Source organism: Parasteatoda tepidariorum, chromosome 9 (genome assembly GCF_043381705.1).
Source record: "Parasteatoda tepidariorum isolate YZ-2023 chromosome 9, CAS_Ptep_4.0, whole genome shotgun sequence".
Classification (NCBI taxonomy): Eukaryota; Metazoa; Arthropoda; class Arachnida; order Araneae; family Theridiidae; genus Parasteatoda; species Parasteatoda tepidariorum.
Window position 1 is genome coordinate 19,128,412 of NC_092212.1, and position 19,406 is coordinate 19,147,817.

General features: G+C 29.1%; 2 protein-coding genes across 2 annotated transcripts in view; both read right to left on the reverse strand.

Annotated features, from left to right (window-relative positions):
* Positions 1-19,406, reverse strand: part of LOC122272050 (carbonic anhydrase 1-like) — a 55,260-nt gene that overhangs the window by 18,577 nt on the left and 17,277 nt on the right. The gene's annotated exons all lie outside the window — the stretch shown is intronic.
* Positions 4,729-16,744, reverse strand: LOC107448171 (carbonic anhydrase 1). The gene is made up of 6 exons (XM_043055043.2): positions 16,590-16,744; positions 13,888-13,965; positions 10,981-11,148; positions 9,890-10,035; positions 7,513-7,569; positions 4,729-5,022 (listed from the first exon to the last, which is right to left on the reverse strand). Exons 1-6 carry the CDS (start codon positions 16,642-16,644, stop codon positions 4,744-4,746), a joined length of 783 nt encoding a protein of 260 aa, XP_042910977.1. The 5' UTR covers positions 16,645-16,744; the 3' UTR covers positions 4,729-4,743.

Genomic DNA, 19,406 nt, shown 5'->3' on the forward strand with positions numbered 1-19,406 from the left:
TGCTTATGATTGTACATATTGATTATTTTGATTTCCTAAAATAAAAGATTTCTGTTACTTGTAACCATATACCAGTTAGTTGTGATTAGAGGTACTCATAATCACTTTTTATCTGAAATCGGTATTTGTAACTTATAAAAATAACTACAAGTAGTTTCTTACCACGTACGTTTTATTTCTAGTTGTCACAATCGTAGTCAATTAGAGTATTCCGTGCCCATTTGTGTTCAATTGTGAAATTATTCAGTTATTCTTGACTAATGAATAAAGAATAATGATTAAAAATAATGAAAGATTTATTCTTTATTCAAAATATTTCTGTTGTTGTTGTTACACATCCCCCTGGAGAAGGAAAGCCTAGACCAGGTCCCGAAGGCCCCGTCGCGTCAGTTCCCTATATATCTCTGCAGAAAGTTCCGATCAACCAGCAGCTGCTTAAAAGAAGCGCCAAGGCAAAAAAGAAGGTGATCAGGACTAGCAGATTGTGAGCAGGAACAAGGTTGGAAAGTCTTCTCCTCACTTTGAAACCTTAAACACTTAAGATGGCCACTACGAAATCTGGCCATGGCTGATTGGAAAGGCCGAGGGCCTCATCGGCTGTCTCATTGCCATGTACCCCGACATGCGATGGGATCCATTGGAGGCTTGTTGGTGTTTAAAATATTTCTGACTGATGAATAAAACTTTATTCATGACAAAATACCAATTTTAAATTTTTCCCGATTTTTTCAATAATATTGTTGTTATAATGTCTCTCTAAAATGTATTTATAGAGATTTCCTACTATAAGAGTATATTTTAGTATAAAAAACAAAAATAAAAAAATTTGATCAAAGTTCGTAAATTGAAGAAATCGGGAAAAATTTAAAATTGGTATTTTGTCATTTAAAGTATGCCACGAAGAAAAATTTCATGTTCACGAATTTTTCTTGCTTTTTTAGGGTGTAAAAAAGAAGAAAATTCATGTAGAAATAGCGTGCCCCCCCCCCACCCAAAAAAAGGGTTTTTTTTTTGGTTTTTTTTAGCCGCCTAATTGACTTTTATTTGTAGAATTGCTCAAATGTTCATTTTCTTTATAGCCCACCTGCGAGTCAAAATTATATGAAATTTGATTTCAGGGTTTACTTTTTCACCCTAAATCGAATGTAATACTGAATTTATATGTTTTTTTAGAAGAATTGTTAGGTTTTATAAAAAAAATCATATTGCTTCTGAGTTACATTTAACTGTTATTAATAAATTATCAGGGTTTCTTCGAGATATTGCCATAACATTTCACGGGACGAAAATCCGCACAAGTTATAAGGTTAATCTGCTTTTTTTTTTCAATTATTTTTTTTTACAGATTTAGCTCACAAAGAGAATCGTTAGATAATTCTACTGCATTTTCAAAATGCTGAAAAAAATAAACAACAAATACAAAACCTTGTTACAAAATGTCATTTACTCCCAAGGATATTGAACTAAATTATAATGAGTAAAATATTTGGGATTCGTATATTGATACAAACTAAGGTAGACAACGTTAAAGAGCACAAAAATATTATTAAAAGCAGACAGCTGTTTCGGATGCTCAAAGGGCAACCTTCATCAGTGCAACAGAAAACAATAAGAGAACAGAGTAAATATATATAGAAAGATGACGTCACAAGAGGGTTTAGACCAACNATATATATATATATATATATATATATATATATATATATATATATATATATATATATATATATATATATATATATATATATATATATATATATATATATATATATATATATATATATATATATATATATATATATATATATATATATATATATATATATATATATATATATATATATATATATATATATATATATATATATATATATATATATATATATATATATATATATATATATATATATATATATATATATATATATATATATATATATATATATATATATATATATATATATATATATATATATATATATATATATATATATATATATATATATATATATATATATATATATATATATATATATATATATATATATATATATATATATATATATATATATATATATATATATATATATATATATATATATATATATATATATATATATATATATATATATATATATATATATATATATATATATATATATATATATATATATATATATATATATATATATATATATATATATATATATATATATATATATATATATATATATATATATATATATATATATATATATATATATATATATATATATATATATATATATATATATATATATATATATATATATATATATATATATATATATATATATATATATATATATATATATATATATATATATATATATATATATATATATATATATATATATATATATATATATATATATATATATATATATATATATATATATATATATATATATATATATATATATATATATATATATATATATATATATATATATATATATATATATATATATATATATATATATATATATATATATATATATATATATATATATATATATATATATATATATATATATATATATATATATATATATATATATATATATATATATATATATATATATATATATATATATATATATATATATATATATATATATATATATATATATATATATATATATATATATATATATATATATATATATATATATATATAAATTCAAATTATAAATTAAATGTACTAGAAAAGAAAATATTGCGAGACATTTTACATCTTAATTATGTATTTTGAATAAATATTGAATTTCAATGAGTCCAAAAGCTGTACAAAATGCATACCTGCCAACTTTTAATCCCTTCCATTATCATTTTTCCCAGTGGTATTAAAATGGAATTAAAACTTCAATTTTAAGCAAACATTATCATTTTTCCCAGTGGTATTAAAATGGAATTAAAACTTCAATTTTAAGCAAACAAATGCGTTGTATTTGAAAAAAATTAAGTTTACAACCATGATATTATATCATGGTTGTAATATATGGCATATTAATATATGGCATATATGGCATATTAATATATGTGCTTAATTTTTGAAAGAATAGTGGTGATCAAAATCATTTAAAAATTAGGTTTATAAAAGAAATAAATAGTATATATTTACTACCACTTTAAATATGAAAATAAAATGTTTTGTAGGTATGAGTTGGCACGCATGAAAATGTTTGTTGGAAAACAAACGTAAATCTCTTTGCATAAGCCAACTACTATGTTTTCTGCAAAACGTTTTATACAGTGGTAGATAATCAAACATTAAAGCTTATAGCATTTTTGATTAATTTGCTATTAATTTAAAAGCTTCACTAATATAAAATAAGATCAAAATAGCTTTTTATATGAACTTTTGAATTATTCACATGTTCTGGTGTGAAAAAATAGAATTAAAACAACTTTTCTAAACATAGAATTACTCATTGAAGCTTCATTGCTGTCAATCGAAGAAATTATCCTGCAAAGCTGAGAAAGGTATATTAGCATAGTTTTATTAGTATATTGTATTGTATTAGTATAGATTAGTGTAACGATGGCAGTTATACTAATACAGAAATCTATACTAATACAATACAAATTATTTTTTACTAAATGAAAAATACAAGGTTTTCCTGAATCTTAATTTATCTTAAAGGTAATTTTTTTCTTCTTCAAAATAACTCTTGGTGGTTGAAACATAGAAGTTGGTCACCATTTTTAACCAATAATCAGTCCTTTGACTCAAAATTTATATTAAACATATTTTTTGTACTTTTTTTATTATTTTGAATTAATTAACGTCAAAATAAGCAAAAAATACTATTATTGATGTTTTAACAATTTATGGTGTGGAAATATAGCACGAAACACCGGTGTCTTCTTCTGCGGTAAAGGTAAACTTTTCCATACATGGCTTACTTCTTAACTAAAATTTTTTTAAATTCGCTCTTATTTGAAGTTATTTAGATTTAATAGAATCAGTTATTTATCATTGAAATTTCTCTAATTTACAAAATTGGTAATTGATAAATTTTTGAATGTGAAAAATAATTTAAAGTACTTTTTTTGGATTTCATATTTTAATACAATCATAATTCCGCTAATCTAACTTCCGATTACTATTAGTCAATTTTCTACAACTGAGAAATACCAAAGCATATTTTTGATGGTAAATTAATTGTCAAAAAAACCTTTGTAAGAGTCACCGGTGTCAAAGGGATAAAAAATTTCAAACACCCAGAGGAGCCTTTTATACTTCATTTCATCACCAATTCTTTCAATTTTCACCATAAATATTTTACCACCAATACATTTCGTAACACATTGCTGACCAGTCACGAGTTAATTTGTGGTTTCGTGGCCAAACGTTGGTGACCGGTCACGAGTTAACTCGTGTTCTTGTTAGCAGTGATCTCGTGGTGACTATTTTAAAAAGTGGCCGTAATATTCCTTACTTTTCCAGTCGCCCTAGCTAATAATAAAGATTAAGAGGTCTGATGACAGCTGACGCGGGCAGGCACCTTACAAATTACAGATCGTCGTCGTCGGTGTACTATTACACATAAGTGATTAAAAATTGAAAAATTTTAAAGATTATTTAAATTGTTTTGCTTCCACTTTCAAAACAATAGCCGGGCATAGCATGTTTTCAGAAAAGTTGCCGGTGAGTAATGTATTAAAGATAGGAAGAAATCTTGACAATGCACACAAAAATTAAAATGAATCTGTACATACTTGATAACTGCATACAGCTTTCTGATTTCTGCATACCAACCATGTGATTCCTTCAATACATGGAGGAAAACTTAAGGAGCCCTCATATCTGTAGAAAGGACAGTTGTTGTCAATCAGGTCTTCCAGATAAATCTTGCCCCGTCTATGCGAATCTAAGCTCAGCAGTTGAATTTCTCCTTCGAAACTTTGTCCTTCATATTGAAATGCATCCTTAACTGACAAAATGTTGTATAGAGCTGAGTTTAGTTGATGGGTTTCCTAGGCATTGAGAAAGCATGATTAAGTTTCTTTTTGAAAAGCTTTTTTCTATCTATAAATATATATAGGTTTATTACTAAGTCTTTTTAAACGTCATTGTTTTGCATCGTTATACTAATTGGTTTTATAAGTTCGTATAAAAGTCCATCAATATTGACTCTGACATTAGTGATCCTAGATGATATTTTATGATGTAAATCAATGTCCACAAAAAAAGATACTGCTCTCGAGAAACCTGAAGCAGAGAATCATTAAAGCATCTGCTGTCACGGATCAATCCAGAATTACCAGGAAATATTTTGTTGCCTTTATGTGCTTCTTGCAGTTGCTCATATAAATATTTCATTCTCTTAATTGAGCTAGCAATATATAAAGCTCAAAAATATGTTATAAAGCTGAATTTTTCATACTCTTAAACTTACTTCTTTCTGTCTATGACGCTTATTTAAAGGTTATAAAGATGAATTTTTATTCTCTTAAATTTGCTTCTTGCAGTCTTTGAAACTCACATGAAGGCAATAAAGCTGAACTTACGTACTCTTAAAAGATGATTTTTGAAGTCTATGGAGATCGCATAAAAGTTATAAAGCTGACTTTACATACTTCTAAATGTGCTTCTTGCTGTATTTAAAACTCGCATAAAGGTTATAAAGCTGAATTTTAACGTTTTTAAATTTGCTTCGTACAGTCTTTAAAGCTCATATAAAACTAAATTTAAGTATTTTAAATTTACTTCAATTTCAGAATTATATATTTGCCAAAATTTTTACATAAAATATTGAAATTGTAACGAATTTTTTCAACGCGTTGTATAATTTAAATTTAAACTAAATTTTAATAAAAAATTCTCCATTTGTTTTTAAAAAGAAAGAAAATTATGCTATTGATAAAAAAAGAGAGCAATTGGTGGAGCCATGAATGATGATGCATAGAATTACTTAACGTTATGTTGTTATTGTCAGTATTCAAACTGTGATAAGCATTATGGATTAATCACACTGATCCAAAAAAATCCCCACCACCTTAAAAGCTTTTCTACTGGTCGATTGCATGAATTTATCATTAGATTTTTAACGAATTCATTGACAAATCAATTTGAACTTCAATTTACATGCACGAGCAGAAATTTCGAATTTTACATTCCACAACTGCAATATTGAGCAATTAAATTTCATATCTAATCACCATTTAGAATTTTTAAAAAAACTTTAAAAAAAGAAAAGGCATCACTCTTTCCTAAATTTATTACTTTACCAAAATAATCGAATTTGAAAAATACAATGCAAAAAGAAATAGCAAAATATTTAATATAAATTATTATTTTATTAAAATTAGTAATTAAATGCCCTAATCGGATAGCCTGGTTGGCAGAGAGCTATACTCATGCTCGTGAGAACGGAATTCGAATCTAGCCGACTGAAGACTCCCTGTGTAATAAATGGTACCCGGTGAACATTTAATCTGATCGGTTACAAAGTTCAGAATGTTTCTATAACAAACTATGACTCTGGAGATACTGAATTAAAGATTGGTCGTTCTCTGTTTCTGGTCAAAATCACAATCTGTGGTAGAATGTTTGAATGGGTCCCCCTGTAAACGTGTGTGACGAATGGGTGTGGTAGAAGTCGAATGCTTGTCCATAGATTGCGTCACTGAAAAACAAGAACAATCTCAACGCTTGCCTTAATGGGTAAGACAATAACAACAAATACCCTAACTAGCGACGCTTTAGTAATCACTTCATATAAGTATTTGAGAGAGCTTTATAAAAACTTGCTGCTTAACTTTACTAACTTGCTTTAAAACTTGCTTTATAAAAACCGGCTGGTTTGAAAAACTTGACAGTGGTATAGAAAATAAAACAAACTTCGATCATTCAATAAATACATTTATGATAACACAGCCATTTAGTATTTTATAAAAAAAATACATGTCTAAGAGAACTGAAACCCTTACCAGACCACCAAGACAAATAATATGAATTTACTACAACGCTATTAAATATTTCTGAGAGTCATCCTTAATAATATTGATAAGCCATCAGTGTAACAAATGTCTGCCAATTAGTCAAAATTTATCGATAATTTTTGCGTCAAAAATAATAAAAGTATTCCAATTGTCTTCTCTAGCCCGTTATCTATGTTAACCCCCTCTTCCGTAAGCAGGAAACTTGTCAGCATTTTCTATAACCTGCAAGTTAATTTGAGACTTCTATAAAGGTACAAAAGAATTTCGCAGAATTCGGCAATATCTCAACATATGCAACACCTGATTTTTAATAGCATCCCAAATATTCAATAATCACTTTCTCCAAAAAAAATTTTTTTTAAAAAGGTTCGCTGTTTTTTCTTAAACGATTATAAAATTAGGAACCTTGGAATAGTTATTAATCACTTTTTGTTTTTAAAAAATTTGATTTAAGAGCAGATTTTGCGTGTGGTACTAATAATCTTTCTTAATGATAGTGAATAAAAAAATTATTACATTTACCTCAAGGAATCCTGCAACAGCAACTATTTTTCCTTCGTTCTCATGAATTAAATTAGTCTGTTTTAAAAAGGAGAAAAAAAGGTTAGAAAATGATTAGCATATGCAAATAAAGTAAGGAAAATTAATTAATATTATACATCATGAGAGAAATTGCCTTTCGGTGGTTGACCAATGCCTCCTATAACTGAAAGCCTCCACACGGTTTTTTATAGGTAGTCCGATCAGACCACGGGCTAAAGAGAATACAAGGGCTAGTTCACTCCGCTCTTAGAGCTGAAGCTACGATTTCCCTCCTCATGACGTCACTGTGTCTACAGATCTCGGAGATCGCAAGCAAAGATATGATAACTTTGCATCTTTCTCTTTGTAAAAATAAGTTAGACTTTTTCTGGTTATTAGCCTTCAAACTTTACGTAATTAACACATTATTTCCGTTCATAAACATAGTTCAAAAAAAACTTTCTTGGTTATTATATTAAAAAAATACCATTTTAAACTTATAAAAATGTTTTGCTAGTTGGTGAAAATGACACGATAAATACTTTATTTTAAAAAGTTCAGTTTTAACTTTAACTATTAAGAAAAATGAAGGCATATATCGACACTTTTTTTATCTACATATTCTTTTATAAAGATAAGTTAAGTTAAATTTAGAATCCCTGATTTTAAAATATGTCGTTAATAGCAATTTGTTCATACTTAATCATTAGGAAACATCAACCTTAAACGCTAATTACTGAAACAAAATAATAATTTAGGTTCATAATGACATTAGAAATTTTACAATTGTTTATAGACATTTAAATTTACGATGATATAATTTATAGATATTTAAATTGAAGAGAATATAATTTTTAAAAAAAATCATAAATATTTAGAATAACTACATTAAAAAATATGTTATGAAATTAGGAGAATTTCAACTATATACTATATATTTTATTTATACTTTTTACTTACATTTTAATTTTCTTTGACTTTATCTATTTTTTAATTCTTTTCACCTGCCTTTCTTTATGAAGTAACGAGGCGGTTTCTATTTAGATAATGAATTTTTATAAAAGTTCTTTACGACAGAATAAACGTATTGCTGTTTTATATTAACTGTGTCATTTCGGAATCCATTCTTTACATAGTTGTTCATTTACTTTAGGGAACACGCGAAAAATTATACTTTTTCCTTTTGTTTTTATATCAGAATTTTTGCAAGTTGCAATCGCGCAAACTGGCATTTCGATAATAGTTTTAAATTCTTGTAAATTCACTGCAAAAACTGAGGAAAGTCATTATAGAAAATAACAAATGTCTTAGAATATCTCGCAAAAAGAAATGATCCAATATTAGTTAGAGCTAGTAAGGCCAAACGCTCCGTTCTTGAAGTAAAAGTGCGAGCTTTGCGCCAAAGTGACGTCACTAGAGTGACGTCGGAGGATCGGCGCGGCGAGAGATACTTCAAAGGAGTGAACCAGCCCTTCTATTCTCTTTAGCCCTGGATCAGACCACTGTGAAGGATATCCACTTTCGGAACGAGTCATTTAATACAGAATCTAGTTAAAATAAGAAAGTGGTATCAAATATATGACTAAAAATTTGTTTTATTTATGAATATTATTGGTTTGCCTTATTCACTTGCCAGCCACTACAAATTCAATTCTCAAATATATATGATGAAATTCTCTCAATTACTTTTATAAAAGGTTTTGGGTTCAAGCGCACAACTGGTTCCCTTTTTAAATAGTCTGCGCGGACTACTTATAAAAGACCGTGTGTAGGCTTTTTGATGTAGGAGGTGATGGGTAGACCCATTATTTCTATCTGTGTCACTTTATATTGACGACAACCATAATTCCATTACAATAAGTATACTAAAATGATAATAATCACTTTCTAGTGGATGATTTTCACTCTTCTGATTTGCTTTTAAAGTAAGCAATATTCTTTTTTCCTCCTCATACGTAGTAGCTAAAGTTCGTAATTTTCGAGGAAACTTTTCCTCAATAATAGTAACATAAAGATTACAGGGATGAATTATAGGGAAAAACCTTTTCAGTTGTCTGCCCCTAAAATTTTAATAAACTGACTTCAAATATATTTTTTAATATATTATGATGGTTAAATTCTTTTTAAATCAAATTTATTAAATGAAGAATGAAGTATCAATTAAGCGTACCACTGATGCCACCTTAAATGTGAAATCTTAAGAAAACCTAAAAAGTTGATAGCATAGTACTTAAGTGAGAGGAGAAGAATTTTAGCCCCTTTATTTTATACATAAGAAAGGCTATGCTCATGGTCAATATATGGGATATTGGGAGACTGACCAACTTAAGGTCACGGGCGTCGAGCAACTGAGTGTTTACTTTTTCTTAATGCTTACCTCCATCGTATATCTTCCATTATTTATCACGAGCTCCGATCCTTTGTGTGTTTCGTTACCCCAATGGAAAGCGAAGTGTTGTAATGTATACTTCTTACCGTCAAACGTGACTGACCTTTCAACTCCATCTTGAGGCGTTATAACAACTGAAAAACACAGTATTTTATAAGAATTTAAATAAAATTTATAATCACTATATTTTAAACTTGACTATATGAGCACCATACAGCATCAACTCACAATGATGTCACTGTTGCAATGAATTACATTTTTTTAAAACAAACAACCTATAGCTTTTTTTTTATAACTGTCAACATTCCTACTTGTTTGCGAATTATGTTTATCAAATGTAGGACATGTGGTCAGTTATTTCTTCCACTGTCCTTAAATTTCGTAGAGATTTATTTTTGATATCATTATAAATCATCCCAAAGAAAATAAATTAACAGTAAAAATCATCATTGTCTCCCTGTTTTATTTTTTTATATACATGCTTTTGAATTATTTATATGAAGGTAGTACATATTATTGACGAAATGATCAAGATAATTTTTATCATGCTCAGTAATCATATATTACTAGCATGCATTAATGTAATCAATCAAATATGTATGTCTTCAAATATGATTAGCATTAATAATTAGATATTACAAGCATATATGTAGCAACATTTGATTAATAGTTTACTATGTGAGCGAATATGCATATGTTGTTGTTGTTGAATCCAATGATTCTTCGACAAGTCAAGCTATCCAGCCAATAACTTCGTTGTAATTTGACAAGAGAGCACGGCTATCGTGAAAGTTTGGCAAACCCTGGTCCCTCTGGACAGAAGTCCAATGATTTAACCACCTGGCTATCTCGGTCTGAATCTGTACATATTTATTACTTATCAATATAGTCTTTTTTTAATCAAATTTAGTAAAGAACAAATAAAAATCTATTCATTTTAAGAATGCACTCTTGAAAAGAACCTATAAGTTTAGAACTATCGTATATTATGATAGAAAACTGGCAATTATGAAAACACGTCATAGACTCTTTCTGAAATGAACAAATCTTAATAAAGTAAAAAAGAAAGCAAAACTTACTTGCTGAACCAGTGTTCCTTATAGAGACGTTGCCGATAGGTTCATCGTAGCCATTAAGTTTAAGCCTCTGACGCGCTCCACTGCTCTCGGTTTCTCTTGTTATTATGTTAACGGGAGATTGAGATGTTCCATTGCAATTAGGATACTTGTCAGCCCAATGCTGTGGACCTAATGAAATGAAGATATCAAATAAGTATGTAAGCATGTACGCCTAATCTGATTCGAAAGATTTGTTTTTATATTCATGTTAGTTTAAATGTGTTAGAGTCATATTAATCCGGGGTGTACTGAGATGTTTTTTAATTTATTTATTTATTAAATTTGATATAAGCAGTTGCAAATAATAAAAATCCTTGGGATATTAGCAAAGTTCAAAGCTTATGAGTATCAAAACGGAAAGAAAGTAATGCCTGTTAGTAACACAATTTCATTTTTGTGGTTTTATACGGAGCGAAAGATTTATGCGCTCTGAAAATTCTTAGCAATTATATATGATCGAGGCTGTTAATTGGTAAGCTTTTTACAAAATATTTTATTGGGTGGTAGACAATTAAACACATAGTATTACACATAGCTTTCAGTATTTTGGTGTTATTTAATTTTGCAATGATTTTGCGAGAAAACTGGAGCAAAATTGCTTTTTGTATAAGTTTTTGAATCATTCCTGTGTAGCAGCGAGGACATTTATTTTAAATAATATTTACTTAACGAGGAATAGCACATTAAAACATAAAATTAGTTACCACTAGAAAAGCATCTGACATTGCTATCTAAACAAATGAGCCCTTGTATCCTATCTTTTTTTATACTTAATCGAAGAGATTATTCATGAATCAATACAGAGAATTGTTAAAGAGTTTCAAGTAACACATCGGCTGATAAGTTTCCGGTCTGACATAGAGATGGCGCCCTAAATGCAGAATTAGTATTTGTTTAGCAAGTCCTAACCTTCAAATAAAAGGTGTCAAAATTTTATAATGATCTGTAGATTGGTTTTAAAGTTACAGTGATTTTAATCTTTGGCCTCAAATTAGGCGTTTGTTTCGACAATCACTTTTTCATTCGTGCTGAATCTCTTACCGGCGAACATTTTTTTCAAGTCTGCAAACAAGTAGAAATCATTAGCAGCCAAATCTGGTGAATAGGGTGGACGCCGGTGAATAGGGGGTGTCTGACACAACGTCAAACAGCTCTCGGAATCATCAATTCGTTGTTGTTTTTGGTCAACTGTTAAGCATACGCGGCACCCACTTCGAAAACAGCTTTCTCATAAACAAATATTCGTGCAAAATAAAGCCTACACGCTCTTTTGATATATTTAGAGTATCAGCTATGTCATGCAACTTCACTTTGCGGTTTTCTATAACAATTTTGTGGACTTTTATTATGTTTTCCGGATTAACATCATCTTTAGGGCGTCCAGAGCGTGGCGCATCTTCAACATTTGTACGACCACGTTTAAAATCAGCAAACCAGTCAATAATGGTCGATTTTCCTGCTGAAGAACCCGGATAACACTAATCGAGCCAAGCTTTAGTTTTTACCGTGTTTTTTCCCATTAAATAACAATGTTTAATAAGAACACGAAATTCTTTTTTATCCATTGCTTCAAAAATATAAATTGGTGTTCGATTAAAATCGCTGTAACTTTAAAATCAATCTACAGATCGTTATAAAATTTTGACACCTTTTATTTGAAGGTTAGAACTTGCTAAACAAAATACTAATTCTGCATTTAGGGCCCCATCTGTATGTCAGACCGGAAGCTTATCAGCTGATGTGTTATTTTCACACAAAAAATGTACTACTCTTGACGCATGCTTACTTACTTACTTACACTTTTTATTGTGCAATCTATGGTTTATCTACAGACTATCTGAACACATTTTTTGTGGAGAATTTTCATGTTGAAGTCAGTGAAATGAAATTTGAGTAAATAGCATTAAAAACTCTAATGTAATAATGTATTTTTTCATAAGAAGTGCAAGTGAAAAGTAGTACTTTTTATACAAAAGAACCAACTTGCTAATATTAGTTCGTTTGACACGTCTTAACCGATAAATCTAAAAAAATACATAGAACACTATATTTAACTTTTCACTGTAGCAATATAAGAAGCTTAAATAAGTGCTACTACAACATTTTATTTTTTGTACTCAAAATCCTTACAATAGCTTAATTATTTATTTTATCGATTCCTGTTTTAACTCATTCACTTCAGAACGAAAAATGATTAGAAAACAAATTCCTCTCTTGTTTAGATAGGATTGTCAGATGCGTAAATATGTACAGGTTAAAAATTTTACTTTTTGTACGTGATCTCATTCTATCCAGTGTGACGAAATACGTCAGAAACAGTATCCTACTCACCTTTTTAGAAGAAATTTTCTATTCCCCCTCAAAATACAACCATTTTCTTTTTTTAAAAAAAAGGGGGAGGTAAGAGCAGAGAGGAGAGTAAAGTTATTTTCTGGTATCATTTATAGTTGCGCAACAAAGCATATTGTTAAAGAAAACATTGTAGATAATTTTTTCAACCGAAATACTTTATTTTTTGCAATAATTACTGGATTAATACAATTCTTCACAAAACCTCTTATGCATATTTTTTAAATCATTATTATCATACACGGTTCTAAGTGCTAAATAACTAGTTTCTTCTTTAAAAACATTGTGGTTAGACAACAGTTTCAGTAATAGCATATGTCTTCTGCACGAACCAAAAAAATTTTACCCACCGGAAATTAACAGTATGATTTTTGTATCTGTGTTAGATTAGTCGGCATTCTATGTAGCCGAGAGATAATAAGTGAATGACTCATACTGGTAAAATTAATTAATTAGAATTTCAAATAAATAGAAAAAAATTAATATTAGAATAAAATGTTTGACTATACAATATCTTACCATTAGGTAAGTTTGAATCATAAGACCAATCCTTGTCTCTTTCAGCAGGGCATTCTTCGGCAAATACTGTTGCACAACCTGTAAAATATTTATGTGCTTTTTGCAACTTTTTTTTAATTAAAAAACATCCAATAATTACTTTGTTACTTAGTTTTTAGGGATTTAAAAAAATTACACTTACTAATATTCGATACTTACTAGTTTTAAATCAAGGTTCCGAGATTCCATGAGAAAAGTGGTTGCAGAATTAATCTGTTTCATGCAACTTTTGGAACGCAAGCAATAAATAGCGCATTGGTTATTGCCACAGCATTATTATAATGAAAAATGCATATTAACTTAAATTTATTATAGCTTAGAGTATGACTTATCCTCTCATGCTATTGTAAAACCGAAACCATAACTTTTACGAATTCCCTGCTTCAACGCCGTTTGTCGAAGCTCTGTTGCCAAGGAAAATAAAAAAAAAAAAGCCATAATGAAGTGCCTTACACTTGGTGCAATGCGATGATTTTCAGCTACCAATATAATCTTGCCCAAATGAATTATCTGGGCTTTAGGACATACAAATAACTTAAATATTTTAAAAGTTATTAAACTTTTTTAAAATTCACCAATTTGGCGACATTTTCCCACCTATATTAAAATTAACAAATTCAGGAAAGCAATCCAAAGTATGGATCCCTTAACGTTAACCCTTTCCACTCGAGAGGTGACTGTCAGTCACCACTGTCACCTGTAAATTACCCACCACTCCAATTGTGAAATTCTTTTCATCTTAATGTTTAGCTACCACTTCATTCAGTGATCCTCGGATTTTATAAGGTAAGATAGCAAAAATTCTTTCAAAATTTTAGTGGTTGCATCCATTTTTTTAACAGTGGAAAGGACTACGAGTGCAAAGGGTTAATTTTTTCTTATTCCGTCATATCTCAAGCATTTTTTAAGCGAATTAAAATCTTTTTGCACATAATTATTAAATTGGTTTGTCCAAAGAATGTACAATAATTCCATGGAAAAAATATATTTTAGTAAATATTCATTATTCTTTATTATTTTTATTTAATACTAATCGAAAAAAGCTTACATTGTCAGTTATACAATTTTGTGCATCGTTTTAAAGTATCTAAATTTTCATGACAAAATACAAAATTTGAGTGAAATCAGTTGAATAGTTCCTGAGAAAAAATATTCCAGAAAAGTGGTATACTTAGAATTCGATTTAAGATAATTTTTAAAGGATACCAAGGTTTTCGCCAAAGGTGGCAAATAATAACACAGTTATCAACTTGTACGGTCGTTGAGAAAATTGTTTGTAACTGGAAGTAACTTATGTCGATAATATGTAAATCTAGGATTTTAAAGTTTAAAAAAAAATTTCCTACGATTAAATATTAATANGACTTCTGCCTCACCTGATACGGTTTTATGCTGGCACGTATTTGTGACAGTCGGCGCGAAAGGGTTAAATTCGACTATGTCAACGTTCATCTATCAAAAGGTTCCTCAAAATAAAATCGAGTTATCATGTCTTATATACTAGTGATTTAGTACTTAATAATTGTAGTGGTAAGAGGATTATTGGTAGTGTCACATTAATCCCCTTCCAGAAATGTATCTGTGATAGAATTCGATGAACGGATACCACTAGTTATTTCATGCTGTATATTTTCTTCTCTTTCTTAATATATTTCATTAGCAAGTTCATTTCACTTCCGGGTCATCAATGTAGGGGATTTAATTATCGACTGTGACAACCTACATCTACCAAATGGTACCTGAAAATTGAATCGAGTTAACATGTCTTATATACTAGTGATTTGGTATTTAATATTTGTAGTGGTAAGAGGATTATTGGTAGTCTCCCATTAATCCCCTTCCAGAAATGTATCTGTGATAGAATTCGATGAACGGATACCACTAGTTATTTCATGCTGTATATTTTCTTCTCTTTCTTAATATATTTCATTGGCAAGTTCATTTCACGTCCGGGTCACCAATGTAGGGGATTAAGTTATCGACTGTGACAACCTACATCTACCAAATGATACCTGAAAATTGAATCGAGTTAACATGTCTTATATACTATTGATTTGGTATTTAGTATTTGCAGTGGTAGTTACTCCCCACTAGTCGACAAAAATTTGAATTGTAAGTCATACAATTTTGTATATTGTTTTAAAGTATCTAATTTTTCATGACGAACTACCAGATTTGAGCGAATTCAGTTGAATAGTTCCTGTAAAATAAAATTCTAGAAAAGTGGTATACTTAGAATTCGATACAAGATAATTTTTAAAGGATACCAAGGTTTTCGCCAAAGGTGGCAAATAATAACACAGTTATCAACTTGTACGGTCGTTGAGAAAATTGTTTGTAACTGGAAGTAACTTATGTCGATAATATGTAAATCTAGGATTTTAAAGTTTAAAAAAAAATTTCCTACGATTAAATATTAATATTTCAAATATGTGTATAAGATCTATAACCTAGGTAGTTATACTTTAAAATGCTTGTTAGACTATTAATTTTAGAAAATTATTGTTCTTACTTCAATTGTTAGTTTAAAACCATTTTGTAAATTCTTCCTCAACGCTCATGAAGTTAGCAATCATGTAGAAGAGAGAAAACACAAGATATTTTTTTATCATTTAAAAGAGAGAATGAAAAAATATAAAATAGCAAAAATGGAAACAACTTACAAAAAGAGCAAATAACTAAGAAAAATGCTAATTCCACAAAATGTTTATAATCCATGATGGTCTCGACTGCTTAGAATTAAATGCAAGACTTTATTGCAAATTCACAGCTCTTATATGCAATTCCTTTCACTTCCTGTCATCCAATAAATGTTACACAAGTTATAAAATAGTTTTATTGGCAAACAAATGTTGAATTCTATTAAAAGATTAGGACTACGATAAAAATTACTTGGCAAATTGCCAACGGTATTTCCCTGATTTTAAAGATTACCATTGATAAAAATCACTTACGATAATTAATGCTGGTGACATAGTACTTTAAAGGCAACTCTCATCGAGGCCAGTTAAACGAACTGAATCTATTTATAAATATTTACATCAATTCATGCACAGGGGAAATTCGAACGGAAAACTCCGTTTCATAATTCATCATAATTATTTTAAACTCGAATGTTTTCTTTTTTATCACGTTTCATCCAAAGAATAAAATTAAAGTCAAAATATCCTAAATAAAGAAAGTATTCTGTATAGAACAGTAATTTCAACTGACAAGAACTGATCGAACGAAGTGTGTATTTTTTAAACCAATGAAAAAAAATAGACATGTTACCACGTTTTACTGTCGTTTACTGTAGTATCTAGCATAGTGTACCACAAGTTGCAGTGCCAGAACTGTATAGGTCATTGGAAACCTTTGTGAACTTCTGTTTATAACAATTCCAATGAGGAATTTCATATTTTGAATTGATGATTTGTCATTAATTATTAATCTCTCAAAGAAGTTTAATTTAAGAAATTTTTAAGTTATAACTTAAAATTTTTTTAAATTAAACTTCTTAAAAAATGTAAGGCATAAAATTTAGACTTTTATAAACATGTCCGTATCTACGTAAATATCTTAACTAAGCTTATGAAAATTTATGCAATTATTGCATGTAACCATATAATAAAAATGAGATGTTTAAAATTCCGAAAACAGACACTAATCTTAATCACGCAAAAAAAATATACATACAGGTAGCCATAAAGAATAAATTCTCACCAAAGAAACCAACTTGTTCCAGACATCGGATAAATATTTTCGAGTGGAAATCTTTTAACCTCTTAGCGCCCACCGCCATATTTATAGGACAGTTTCCTTTTTCAAAAACGTGGTAGGTTTTCAAAAACATGGTATATTGTGGTAGGACAATTGTTGCAATTTTGTCTTTTATCTAGGAGAATTAAAAGTTTCCCTTCCACCATAATTTATTAGTGATTTAAGTTTCTATCACTAGATATATAACTATAAGGTTCAGGAACATTTCGAACTGAAATGGTAACAAATAGTTGATATTAGCCATTTAGTTGAATAACATATTATACCACTTTTTTCATAAAGCCACTTTTTGCACCACTTCAATATAAAAAGTCGGGATGAAACTGATTAATGTATGATTCTTGGTTTAACCCTTTGGGGACGGGTGATTCAGAAAAGCATTCGTACAAAATCAGAATCAAGTTGTAATTAAATAAAAAACGGTAACTTAAATGTAGTCGTTGCTAATTTGACAGACTTACTTTGCTTTTACTTGAATTATTGTTAGTTTAATCATATATATAATCAATGTTAATTCAAAGTATAACTAAATAGTTTTATTTTGAACAAAGTAATGGTGAATTAAATAAATCAAACAATTATAACTCCGCCCACAAATAAACTGCTAAAGAATTACTTTGATAACCAGTTTTACCTTTTTACCCTGATTGATACGGTTTTATGCTGGCACGTATTTGTGACAGTCCGCGCGAAAGGGTTAATAAATTCGATTTACTCACCACTGCTTCTAAATAATTCAAATGCTCTTGTGATACACTACTTTGTTCCAGTTAAGCCGTAAGCTCGGGGGTAATACCTCGGGGGGAGGCGAAGCAATCTAGCACAAAAACATCTTCTCACTCTTAAATTTGTTTGTTTAACCCTTTCGCGCCGACTGTCACAAATACGTGACAGCATAAAACCGCATCAATCAGGGTAAGAAGATAAAACTGGTAATCAAAGTATTTCTTTAGCAGTTTATTTGTGGGCGGAGTAATAATTGTTTGATTTATTTAATTCACCATTACTTTGTTCAAAATAAAACTATTTAGTTATACTTTGAATTAACATTGATTATATATGTGATTAAACTAACAATAATTAAAGTAAAAGCAAAGTAAGTCTGTCAAATTAGCAACGACTACATTTAAGTTACCGTTTTTTATTTAATTGCAACTTGATTCTGATTTTGTACGAATGCTTTTCTGAATCACCCGTCCCCAAGGGGTTAATCTCGCTACTTTATTTTATTTTTCCTCAGTAAATGTTACTGAAACCCAACTTTCACCATTCAATTGCGCTTCGGCGATTTATTATACATTCCCACTCAGATGAATTAGTTAGAGCTCCTCGCGGGGCTGATGTTAAGATAACTACCACATATGAGTAGGAATGAGTCCAGTTAAGCCATGTTGGACCTTATAAAAAGTTGGCAAAATTAACCAAATTTTAGTCTGCAGCTCGTTATCTTATTTTAAAGTATCTTGTCGAATCCGGAGCAGTTGGCATCTTTGTCAAACTAATAAACTATTTGAATTAAATTATTCGTGAAAAATGAGAGAAGTTAGCATTTACGATATAGTTTCATTGTTGTTGTTTTTTCTAATGTCACTTGCCATACTAGCAAGCCTGCTTGGTGAAACCAAGCAAATTTAAGGAAGAGTGTGCGTTTCTTGTTTTTCAGTGGCGCCATCTATGGCTAAGAATTCGACTTCTGCCTCACCATACGTCGCACCCGC

Coding starts and splice junctions, on each gene's coding strand:
- LOC107448171 (XM_043055043.2), bottom strand. CDS start 16,644: ATGGATTATAAACATTTTGTGGAATTAGCATTTTTCTTAGTTATTTGC. Junction 7,570..9,889: donor ATGGAAGATATACGATGGAG/GTAAGCATTAAG, acceptor TTTTTAAAACAG/ACTAATTTAATTCATGAGAA. Junction 5,023..7,512: donor CTGTTGCAGGATTCCTTGAG/GTAAATGTAATA, acceptor CTCAATGCCTAG/GAAACCCATCAACTAAACTC.